Source organism: Gymnogyps californianus, chromosome Z (assembly GCF_018139145.2).
Source record: "Gymnogyps californianus isolate 813 chromosome Z, ASM1813914v2, whole genome shotgun sequence".
NCBI classification, from domain to species: domain Eukaryota; kingdom Metazoa; phylum Chordata; class Aves; order Accipitriformes; family Cathartidae; genus Gymnogyps; species Gymnogyps californianus.
In genome coordinates, this window is record NC_059500.1 from 52,684,994 (window position 1) to 52,697,891 (window position 12,898).

Here is a 12,898-nt window from a genome sequence, read left to right on the forward strand (position 1 = left end):
AAAGGTCATCCAGCCCCCTTGCAAGGAGCAATTAATGTTTCCGGGGATGGGGCATCTACCACCTCTCTGGGCAACCTGTTCCAGTGTTTCACCACCCTCATTGTAAAAAATTTCTTCCCTGTATCTAGTTTAAAACCATTACCCCTTGTCCTGTCGCTACAGGCCTTACTAAAAAGTCTGTTCCCATCTTTCTTATAAGCCCCCTTTAAGTATTGAAAGGCCGCAATCAGGTCTCTCTGGAGCCTTCTCTTCTCCAGGCTGAACTCTCTCAGCCTTTCCTCACAGGAAAGGTGTTCCAGCCCTCTAATCATTTTTGTGGCCCTCCTCTGGACCTGCTCCAACAGGTCCTTGTCTTTCCTGTGCTGAGAACTCTAGAGCTGGACACAGTACTCCACATGGGGTCTCACCAGCATGGAGTAGAGGGGCAGAATCACCTCCCTTGACCTGCTGGCCACCTGCCGAAGAAACACACTTCTAAGGGAAAAAACAGATGTTAAAAAAAGCACAGAAATGAAAAGGGGGGAATCTTAAGTGATGATGAAGGGTTCTATAAATGCTTTTTCATAACATGTGAGTAATCTGGTCATTGCAGATGCCAGGCTATTAAAAGCTTGTAGAACCCCTATTTATTATGATCAACAGACAGACAGAAAGATAGACAAACGCTGTATTTACAGTGTGTGTATAGTAGAACCTGTTGGTGGGAGATAATTTATTATTTTCCCTGTTTATCTGATCTTTATAGATCATAGATCACTACAGATCTATATAGATCATTCTAGACCTCACGTGTGTGGCATTCCTTCTAAATCTAAAAAGGTGTGTAATACTTCATTGAAGAAAGATTTACGCTTATGTTACTTTCCAGGGTACGGTTAAAAATTTCTTGCCATTTTATTACCTGGTTTTGTAAAATAGTTTTAAAAGTTTTCTTTTTTTTTTTAGTTTAGTACAAGTCATATGTATCTCATGTATTTAACCTTGTTCTTCGCTTACCTTTCTCCCTCTTCCTCTCCCTTTCTCTCCTTCCCTTTCCCCTCTGCCCTCCACTTTCATCTTTCCTCTCCTCCCTCCTCTCATCTCTCTTCTCTCCAGAATGTAAGAGGGAACTACATCTCAGTGAGATCTCATTCCTCAATGTAATGTTAACATTACGTTGATAGCTCAAATTAAGCACCCATTCTCCATTATCTCACTGGCTAAAATTTGAGGTGGCACTACTTTGCAGATAATGTCTAAAAGACATGTTTTTTTCACCAGAAGAAAATTCACTTTGGACTTAACCTTGTGTTCTCCATTTATTCTATGATTCCCAAGCATTAAATATTTTGATGAACTGTCATTTCTTAATTTGGTTTAGTTATATATCTTTACTGTAAGTCAACATTTCTTACATCTCCTGTGGTCGTGCTTACCCTGTTTGCTGCTGGTCAACTAACATTTCGTCTTTTCTCCCCTCTTTGCTGCATTAAAATGGAGCAGTAAACCTGACAGGTGAGAAGTAAAAAGTAATCACTCTTTATTTAATCCACAAAAGGAAAAAAAAAGAGAAAAAAAAGTTACTGTGATAATGATTCAAGACAAAGCATCTGTCAGTCTAAGTGAATGTAGACAGTAATCTATCGATATGAAGGCAACTGAAAGATTTGTTATGTTGTTTACAGCACTGAAAAGTAACGTAACATATGCAGCCAAGTTTCACTGCTTTTTTTTATGTCTCCATGAGGTAAATTTTCAAGAGACAGCACAGCTATATAATGTACATATGGTTTTATTTGTGTTTTAATGAATTTAAAACAGTGGTTTTTGCTATAACCAAAGCTGTGGAAGGAATGCATGGTTGTGGTTGAAGTGTTAGCCGTTCTAAATCTCCATTATCCTCCGTACACATAGACTCAGTGCTGATTTACAGTTCTACAAGTGAAAATGATATGGTGGTCTTGTTTGTCCTTTGTGGATTTTTTTCCAACTGTCTTGAAACCATTGCATAATCTGAAAGAACTGTGACGTCTTATATAGTCTGGAAAGATACAAAAAATACAGAATGATCCTGAGAATAGTAATAAATAATAAACTGTTCTGTTGTCCTATAAGTATTCAAAATACTCAAATATATGATTGGAAGAGATTTTAGTGCTTGTAGTAGATTAATATGAAGTTGTGCTGCCCAGTACTGACTTGCAAGTGGAAAAAAGGTAAATGAAGCTTGGCTCTGGACAGTTCCACTGATCCCTAGACTTCAGGAGAAGGAAATACAGATAAAAATACTTCTTGAAAGCTGCATCACACACCTTTACTTAAGAAGAAGGAACACTAGAGCAATGTGCTACTGTGGTAGGAGTTTGAGATAGTCAGAATCAAAAGTAAACAAGGAATTTCAACTGAGTTTCTCCATAATAATTTTTTTTTAAAAAGAGTAAAAACAGAAGAATCAGACTTGAATCTTCATCACTTCACTAAAGAGAGGTTAATACATGTGTTAAGGTATTTACCAAAGAACAAATGGAACGTTTTTGCAGCAAAACACTTTTTACTTTTTCCCCCCATAAAAACATAGGACTAGCAACTTTCAAGTAATTCCTGCAACAATGTTGCTGTGTGGCTTCTTTGCATAGTCTTTGAAATCTTGCTGTATGCACCTTTCATGAATACCACCAGGTGTTCATCATTTCAAGAACAGCAAGAAATCAATTGGAGCATTTTTAAGAGGGGAGCCCAGCGGAATAATAACAGATTTGGCATTGTCACATTGTGAGCCAATTAGAAAAAAGAAAGAAAAAAATAAAACAACAATAGTGGTATGTTAGAGCAAATATTGGACACCTGGAAAAGATTTTGCTATAGTAAACCTTAAAATCATCTCAGTTCTGTTTTTGCAAAGTAGCTCTTTGCCGCTGTTTGCGTCTTCATGTTATATTACATGAAGAATATCAACTAGTTTGCATTTTCATTCAGGAACCCACAGAGGACTAGTGAAGAATGATTCCACTTCAAATTAAAGCATTAAATTTCCAGATTCCTGAATGAAAATGCAGAGTGGTAGATGTTCTTCATGTAACATAGTTCTCCATGTTTTGCATCAGAAAATGATACTCTCAAATGATGGGAGTCCATTTTACCAGAACAGTCAGAGTCAGAACACGCGTCGACTCTGCTTCTCTCTAGAGAAAGGGAAGCATACACAAGTTTCTTTCTTTCTCCCTCCTGCTTTCTTTCCCTGCTTTCCTTCCCGCTTTCCTTCCTCCCTGCCCTGCCCTGCCCTGCTTCTTTTGGACAGAATGCCAGGAGTGCTATAATTGCAGTGAAAATCTTAATTTGATCAGAAACATTCATACAGAATCTGAGCCTTGAATACGTAGGTGTGATCAGATGCATGAAGATAATATAGTGCAACTCTTACAGAGATGAGAGGCAGCAGAGCAGATTCTTACTTCCTAGGAAGTGAAAAGAATAGGTGTCTTCTGGGATAGGTGTCTTCTGTACTGTTCTCTGTCATATTGAAAGTACCCGAAGAATACAGGTTATTTTTTATAAGCAATGCAGAGCTGTGCATATAAGATACGAAGTATACAATTATAATAACTTGGTGTGTTCGTTTTTAATTACATGCTCAGGAGTTAGCTACTTTTTAATACAGGTATAGCTAGCTAGCCTTTAAAATAGAGATAGTGTGAATTTTTGTAATTTTCATGTTATCTCTTATAATAGTTAACTATTCAGATGCCTAGAATGATGAGGATCAGTCTAGGGCAGAATGCAGCTGTTTTCCCTCTGACATTACTATATTTAGATTCATTTTGCCATTGCAAATGGTAGCTGCCCTACCCACCATGCGTAATTATTTTACCTTTGCACTGGATCAAATACTCTTTCAGAAATAAGCATCTCACCTTTAGAATATAATGATTAAGCACTCAGGCACGTTTATTTGTCAAGCTAACACCTCAATCTTATGTTTACGTGTATTCACCTTCTCCATGCAGGAAGAGGGCTGAATCTGATTCTAGAAAGAGCAGCATACCCAACAGCAAGGAGGTCCCCTCTCACCATCCCACAGACCCAGTGGAGCTGCGACGCCTTAATTTTCAAACTCCAGGTAAGAGACAATAATACCTCACTGAGAGCTCTGTGATCACAAACTGATTAGCGGTGCTGTTACAGAACAAAAAGATTGATTGTTTATAAAAATATATTTTCATTGCTTATGCGTTTTTGCTCAATGTATATCTTTGTTAGTTTTGGAAATAATTCTGTAATTTCTTTATTTAAAGAAAAATCCTGCATGAAACAAAATTAAAGTTCTGTAAAGAAGACCCCAAAGTCACATATGTTGTATGGATGTGGTTTATGTGCTAAAATTCCAAGTTAAATCTAACAATGCTAGAAAAGATTATTGGGAAATGTACATCCCTCTATTTATTAACGATATTCTTACAGCTGCTTCTTTGTAAATAAGCTTCCCTCTCATCTACTGCATTATCAGGTAATCCATTAACATCACTGGACGTTTCACTACATTGCAAATGTACAATACAGAAAGGAAATACTAACTAGAGAAATGGTCTTGTCTTTTAAAATCAGGCTATATGTTAGGGTCAAGAAGGATATTAACATGTCAGTAGTTCTGAAGGTAGAAGCAACACACTCCCAAATATTTTATTTACTTATTTATTAAGCATTGTTTTCTTAAAGCTATTTGGTTTGATAGTCATGAAACACCAGGAGAGAAATACTTAAAACAGTATTGATTTTTTTACCACCTTTTTATGAGTCATTATTAAAAAAAAAAAAAAAAAAGAAGTAGCTTTATTTGGATCATGATGTATTCCAGTAGACTTGTTTTCTATTACAGTATGATTGCACGCAGTCCCGGTCTGATGCTAATTACTTACTAAATCTTCCTGACCCTTGTGTTTGTCAAATTTATCGCATTAAGTACAAAAAATAATGAATTCAAGCTCCTAAGGGCAGCAAATTAAGTACTTGAGATGTTGAGAGATTAGCTGCAGAAGCTGACATACTAAATATTACAAAAGGGTTAACTGAACTTGCAAATCTCATTTCTGGTCTTCTAAACAGTGGCTATATTAAGATAGTGTTGCCCCAGCAGGAGCGGATCTGCAGAGCAATGAATTTGGGGCTAAAGACCCAACACCCACACTGCATACATATGGCAGAGGTAGAAAGGGACGAGTTTGGAGGCTTGAGTTTTACCCCAGCCTTGCTTTTTTAGTCTGTTCCAGTACACTGAATGCTCTTTAGCAGCTGGGGCAAATTAGATGTGTTTCAGGAGTGCATCTTCTAGTTTAGTTTCATCTGAATATGGGAATCTTGTTGATGTGCTCTGGGGCCTCTCTACAATATGAACCTAAGTGCAGTAAATGGAAATGATTGAAAGTTTTGATTCGCAATTGTGCTTCTGAGACTGCAATACTAATGTAGACTCATCCTTACTGAGCAAATGTTTCATATGTTATCCAGCACTTTCATACAAAGTTTTAAACATTGTTACAGAGATAGAAGTATACCTACAAGTCTTTGAAACATGAAAAGAAAAATTACGGTTCTTACAGTTCAGCTTATGCCTAAAACAAGTCATTATCTGTATACAGATATATACTGAGTAGAGTGGATGGCTTAATAACTAGGTATATAAGCATAATTTTCTGCTGTCAATGTATTTAAGTGTGGATTCTTGCCTATCCATTTAGTATTCATCATAAATTAAAATGTGGGCAGAAAAAAAATGCTGCCAAGTCTTAACAACTTTACATATAAAATTAATTTATTGTAATTAATTCTAAATTTACATTTAGAATGTAAAGTTATTAAGAAATGGCAGAAGTTGTGGCACTTGTAGACACCGTAATTCTACCTCATTGATCTGAAAAGAACTGGAGGGGAGTGGAAGTGTACTTTTCCTTGCAGTGCTATAGTTTGTCTGGGAAGTTTGCAGTTTTCTGTGAAGCTAGTTGAGCAGAATATCTGCAATCCATTTCTATTATGAGGTCTTTTTCTTTGCTGTAAACCTTTTCACAAAATGGAGGATTAAAATTATTATTGAAAATATAGTACAGAAATCAAATTACGATCTTTTTTCCTACTATTATACCACCAAAGACCCTTAGGCACAGGTCAGGCCATTATGTTACTCAGCATGCAACCAAATATCGAGGAGAAAATTCCTACCCCAGGAGGTTTGTCTTGCTGTGTAACACTTGCTACTTAACATATCCTTAATATGTAATCTTAGCCCCAGTGAAGTCAAGGTACAGTTCTTGTGCTAGTAAAAGCACAACCTCACTTAACTCACATTAACTTCAATTAGGGCTACCATTTCATTAAAATCCATCTAAATTTAACTTAGATATTTAGATCCTACTGGAATGTTTATCCAACTCCACACAGTAACACACCATTAAATAACATGCAAGACAAAGCTTTTCAAGACAAATGAGAGAAACTACAGAAAGGCTGTACATTCAGGATACCAGTTTTGTTGTTTTTGTTGTTCTTTCACTCTCAGATATGTGGTTTTTATTTTCTACCAGGTAGCAGAAAGAGGCAGTAGAGTACTGCTGGGGCGTAGCAGGCAGCTGAGACAAGGGATGGGGGCTGATGTGGTTATGTGTTGGATTTCTTTTACTGAGACATCTTCAGTCACCCTCATATGATTGCCTTATCTACTCTGTAAGATGTTACCACTTCTGAACATTGCCTACAGATAAAATAAATGACAGTGGTGGATGTACTTTAATAATCAGTGTATGCCAAGTCAGTACGACTGCATCAGGATAGATGATGTGACATCATTGTTATAATGATTGATTTATTTAGATTGTGAAAGCATCCACAGTTTGCTTGGAGCTTTCCAGGCACACTAGTTGCTTCCAGTGGGAGGGGAAAAAAAAAAGTTTATAATGAATCGATAATGTGAAGAAGTGTTAGAGAAGAAAATTTTGAATTACATTGGCATATCCAGATTGCCAGTTTTCACTGGGAGAGGTGAATGAGACACTCCAATAAAATTCTGGGTTGTCATAAACTTTAGTACTTTAAAAGATTTATGAATAACCTCTTTCCGAAGGAAAAGTCTGATCAGATATAACTATCAAAATAGTTTGAAAGCAAAACCCTTGTTATGGTAAATTTGAATTTCTAACCATAAGTACAAAATACTCCTGATACAGGTGGTTAGGCATAACTTTTTGAAAGAAATTATGGGAAAGCAATGTTTTATCTTTGGCGATATTTAGGCAATGATTTAGGCACAATTATGTTGTACTTGTCATAAGATTGTCAGTTCAGCATGAAGATGTAGTAAAAATCCACAGTCTAAACTACCAGCACAGCAAATGTCTTGCTTTCCTTTCACTTTTTCTTGTCCTGTCAATACAGAACTTCATTCTTCACTAATCTAGTACTTACCTAAAGGGTTTCCTATCTTGCCTTGTCCAGGAAGGATCAAATTCACCTCTGGCTTCACGCCTCACTGGATGGAGTAACTCCATAGATAAATTTGACATTTTGTCTTGACATTTGGAGTAGCCCACAGTTCTACATCTGAAAACAAGATCCCGTGTCCATATGCATTATCCAAAAATGTATATTTGTTAGATAAGCCCATATGCCAGTGAGTGGGTCACAGCTGTGCCAAATTTTCTTTGAGTAAACATGAAAATACCCAATCTCTGAGGAGCATACAGGATTTCATTTATAAGTCTGTTATTCTTCTGGAACTGGAGTAGCTGAGGAAAAGTCAGTCACATTCTTCCCATTCTACAAGTGTCCTTTGAAATACGGGATTAAAATCATTAAAGTGGTGCACAAATTTTAGAAGTCTCTATGCCACATGGGAGTGTAAAGGTAGGGAAGGGGTAATAATTAAGCCCTCACAAAAGGTTTCACCAAATGAGGAGGCGTGGTCTTGCATAGAGGAAAATAACTGATGTTAAGTGGTTTGAGTAGGTTATGAGAGACCTAAGGCTCAGGCAAAGACTTCAATCTGCCAATCAGCCAAAGAACTAAATTGAGTCATGCCTCAAAAGTGACTGTTTTTTTTCCTCATTTAAGTATAAAATGTGTCACACTTATAAGTAATTTGTGTAATTAGGTGCCAATTAAACAATTATCTCATTATCTCTTACAAACTAAATAAGATGCTTTGAAATACAAGAAAAATAAATAGAACTATTACAGCTCTGAATTAAAGACTCTGCTTTCTTATTAGATAAGTAAGTGCTCACAAAACACTTATTCACCGAGTTCCTAAGGAAGTTCCACTAACTTATTTCCAAGATAAGGCAGAAAAAGGGTAAAACAGGTCCAGAGGAAAAAGGTGCAAATAACAAAAGTAGAAAAAGTGTTGTCTGGATTTAGTCACCTGCTTTGCAAGACTTCTTCCCTTAGTTTATCCACACAACTTGGGTTTATGAGAATCATGACAATGCTGAAGGAAGTACTGTGGTTTGTCTCCATGACAAAACAAGACTGGAATAGCTTTCTCACAGTGAGCGATCCTATGTATAGCTCTTCATGTGAACTTGACTCACATGAAGGATTTAGGCACCTAAAAGAGGTATAGGCTTCAGAGTGCAAATGCCACTTCTCTGATATCCCATTTGGTTGCTTTCAGACCTAGAAACAATCAAAATCTGCTTAGCTGGGAGATGGAGTTGAAAGTTCTACTCCTTATAAGAGGGTTTGTTCGGGTTTTTTTTCCTGGATTTTAGCTAATAGTTTTGCAACATGTTGTTGTATTGAACAATTTTAGATCAGGGTCTGAATACTAGGTCTCCCCTTTTCTCAGTGTAGATGACTTTTACACCTCACTCAGAGCTGGGGCTTCTGCTGTGAGGCTACAGAGCCCCTAGGGCTGCTTGGTAGAACTAAGTCTTTGATACAGAACAAAAATTACTTTCAATCCAGAATAATTAATCTGGTTTTGAAGAACATAAATTCTTCTGGAATAAAAGTGACCTCATTTTGCAATATTATATGCACATTGGTAACTATTTTATAATAGTTATTGCAGAATGACATATTTCTCTAGAGCTAATCTTGTAAATTTGGCTTTGTACACAAGATGTAAGATCACTCTCTGGCTTAGCTCTAACTGTATGAAAAAGAAATATTAAAGTAGCAGTAATTTTTTTGTCAAATATACTAAATGCATCCTTGGTAAATTTTCACAGATGCCAAATTCCTATTGAATCAGGGTCATCTTTCATTTTCTCCATTTGCCGTGTCCAAATTTTAAATATTTATTTCTTTCTACCTTTTTGATAAGGGCAAGTATCAGTAACAGTAACCACTGTTACTGATTTCTTCCTTTTTCTATAAAGGGACATCATCTTAATCAACATAGATTGGTGTGTGGGAGGGTATTCTGTGTTATTTAATAAAAATGAGGATGTAATAAATCAGTTTTTAAAATCACAGAGTATTAATTCAATGTGGACCTGAAATACACCTCATTTCATAAAGAAATTTCTGTGAAAATAATGTGTCCCATTTTGAGTTCATCTAGATTGTAGTCTGTATGCTCGCAGCTATGCACTTTGTTTGATTTCTAACTTCCTTCTTGTTTATTGTGGGCATGTCAACCTACAATTCCAAATTTGTAAATAAATGTGTGTTTCTTAAATGTTTTTAAAAGCCCTTATCATAAAACTTTGACAACGAACAAAATCCTAATTTAACGCTCTAATGACAAGGCCAAAACACCCACTTGTTTCAGTGGAGTAAAGGAGTGTACTTAACAGGTTTAATGTCTCTTAATATGCAGATGAATTCTGACCTTGCTCTCTCAGTTTTTCCTTGAAATTGTGGCCCATATGGTATGCCATGTTCCTTAGTCGTGTATTTACCACAGATTAACCAGAAGATAATTCCACAATGTAATTAAACCATACATTCTCATTTAATTCATGTGGAGGGGTTACTACTAGGCTGCGTAAGATCAATCACATTTGGCAATCTTCTACCAAATCTGGAAATAAAAGCTTCTTATGGATACAATTTCAGCTGTGTTTTGCATGTGGTGGTTTTTGAGGGTTTTTTTCTGTTTGAGTTTTTAAGTGTTTTTATCTCTTTATTTTCGTATTTTAAAGAAAGTTTGAAAGCATGTTTTCAGCATGGTGTTTCTTTTGACTTTCTGGCATGTCACAGGATCTGTTGTAATTTAGCTGTATTTTGTCTTTAATTTTTTGTGTTTTCATAGCATATGTTGATTGATGTGGAGGTGTGTCAGCAAATAAGTGTATTTTCTTATTTGTAGCCACAAAAATAAGTGTGTTTAGCTGTGTTTTGGGTGGGGTTTTTGGGTAAAATTCTACACCTGCTGTTCACATACAACTCACATTAAGCTCAGTAGGAGCCTCACGCTTTTGCATGAGATATGAAGAGATCTTAAAATGTTCATTCATAGCCTATTCTGTTATGATGCTTGTTATGATTACATAACAAAAGTCCTCCAGCAGTTCTTTTAAAAAGTAGATACTTTTATCATCTCAGTAGAGCACATTTTATATATTTAAAAGATGAAAATATACCAAATGCAATTATTTCACTTTGTAAGTTAACTGCAAAATACTATTTGAAGAAAGTTAATAAGCGTCCAAGTGTAAGTGCCTAAAGTGAGTTGTGGAGAAAGGGGTTATATGCAGTCAAAATTTGCCAATTTCTGAAGTTGTAAGTAGTTCCTTTTTTTCCTTAGAAAAGAAAGTTTTATGTCAAGTTTCATTTTGCACAAAGTGTTTCATATGAAGTCTCCCCTTAGGAATGTCAAGTGGCATATAGAGGAGCATATAAACAAAAATAGTTTGAAAAAGAATGGATGTTCAGCATCTTTAAAAAAAAAAATTCCATCACAGTAAGCTAATTATTGAGATTTGTGTTCATGATGCTGGTGATTTGGTCAGGTTCATCATGCAATGAGCAAGTCTCATTCTCTTTGGTTTTATGTCCTTTATGTTTACAGTAGGGTAACTGGACCTTTAGACATCTTCTTAGTTGAGTTTCCAGACGCTGTTTTGTGCATGTCTGAAGTGCCTGTATGTACGAGATTGATTGATTATGATGGTCTACTGCTGTTACTAATTTGTCTCCCATTTCCGATTGGCTTTTACTTTTTACAGCTTTGAGCAGTAATTCAGTCCCCTACGCCTCCCTGATTGGCTCTGTGTCCTCCCTCTCTAGCCAAACTACCACTCAGTCCTTATATGATAATAACTCTCTCCCACGATTCGCTCGAAAAGGTCTAAACATCTTTGTCTCTATTATTTTCTCTGTTCAAGCACTGTTTTAGATGTACATCAGTCCACCTCCATTTCTGGATCAATCTAGAGTTCTCTTGTGCCTTTTCACTCACATATTTTCCATAGGGGTGCTTGATCTGGATCAATCAGTGTAATTATTAGATGACTGTCACCCACACTCATTTTGAGAATAGCCAAGTTCTATTAAGTGAAATTTCTGAGAAAATGGGAGACAACCAGAACTGATTCAAATAAATTAGTACTTACGGACTAATTTGTTAATTGAAATTGATAAGAAATCTCCCCATTATATCTGAATATTCTGCTTTGTTAGTTGACTGACAGCTTGCCTTAATATCTGCTTTAAATAATGTCTCACCATCACATATGTGCTATGAAGGTAATATAGAAATACATGTGTATAGGGTCAGAAGAATTAGGGCCAGTGCTGCTGGACATTATTTTGGACTCTAGTATGATGCCTGAAATGTCAAAGAGTCAAAAAGAAAACAAGAATTTAAAAAAAAAGAAAAAAGAAAAACATGCTATACTGTGACTGTGTTGTAACTACATGGTCATTTTCAGCTACGTTTACAGGAAATGCAAGTTAACTGTCTTAGGCATGCTCTTGAAATTCACGGTGACAAACCAAACTGCATTGTGCAACATGGCTTCCAGCTTGAGCCCCCTTGAATCATCACTGTTTTCCCTTTGTAATTTCAAGAGATCCTGGGGTTCACTAGCTTAATTTTTCTAGCCAGCTCTGATTTCTTCCCACAAGCAATTGAAAACTCACTTTCATTTTAGGTGTGATAGTATAAAGCATGAAGAAAAGAATGTAAGCATTTTGGAGAAGGGTCATGAAGACTAATAGCATGAAAAAAACATGTTCACAAATTTTTGCCTGGCAAATCTTCAGCTGGCAGATTGTTCTAGTTGACCCCACATCTTTTCTTTCTTTTGCCTTGCTGTCCCTGTACCCCCTTCCACACCCATCTCTAATTCCCAGCTCCTCTTCTTTTTCACTCAATATCTTCATCAGTGGACAAAGATGTTTACACCTGAAGTAGATTGTAGGTACTTTTGGGGGTTGATAAATGGGGTTTCAGTTTAAGCATATTTTAAGGTACTAGTGCAGTCAGTATGTGTGTCCAGCCAAACTGTACAACCCCTGCCTCTACAATCTGCTACTAGTGAAAACATTTTTGAAGTTCTAATTGTCTGATGTCCAATGTTGTCTTCAGTGACTGTTGTCTAAAAGCAATGGTGCATGTTATTCTAGTCATTCATAGTTGCATGTGAATGTCACTCACCTCAAAATTTCATAAAATATTCAAGTATTTCTAATTTAGTTAGAATATGTAGTCAGTCTGCTAGACCTTGATGCATTATTATTAATCCTCAAGCTATCCATTTCATTTTTTATAATTTATTTTATAAGTTAGTTTTATGTTGGGTTGAGGTTTCTTTGGTTTTTACCATTTCCTTTGCAGGTTCAGATGTCTCCGGTTACCTCGGTAACCTTCATTCTTCAAGTTCGTTTTTCTTGATTATACATGTCACTTTGTTTTCTGTCAAAACAGTATTCTTTCCCCTTTAGGGCTCTTTCAGTGTCTGTTTCTCAGCTCACCTTTCCTCAT

At 36.2% G+C, this 12,898-nt stretch overlaps 1 protein-coding gene across 1 annotated transcript in view; it reads left to right on the plus strand.

Annotated features, from left to right (window-relative positions):
- Positions 1–12,898, plus strand: part of PTPRD (protein tyrosine phosphatase receptor type D) — a 329,742-nt gene that overhangs the window by 243,434 nt on the left and 73,410 nt on the right. The window contains exons 24-26 of the mRNA XM_050913754.1: positions 1,480–1,494; positions 3,984–4,096; positions 12,752–12,793. Coding sequence (XP_050769711.1) covers positions 1,480–1,494; positions 3,984–4,096; positions 12,752–12,793 — 170 coding nt within the window. The remainder of the gene's footprint in view (positions 1–1,479; positions 1,495–3,983; positions 4,097–12,751; positions 12,794–12,898) is intronic.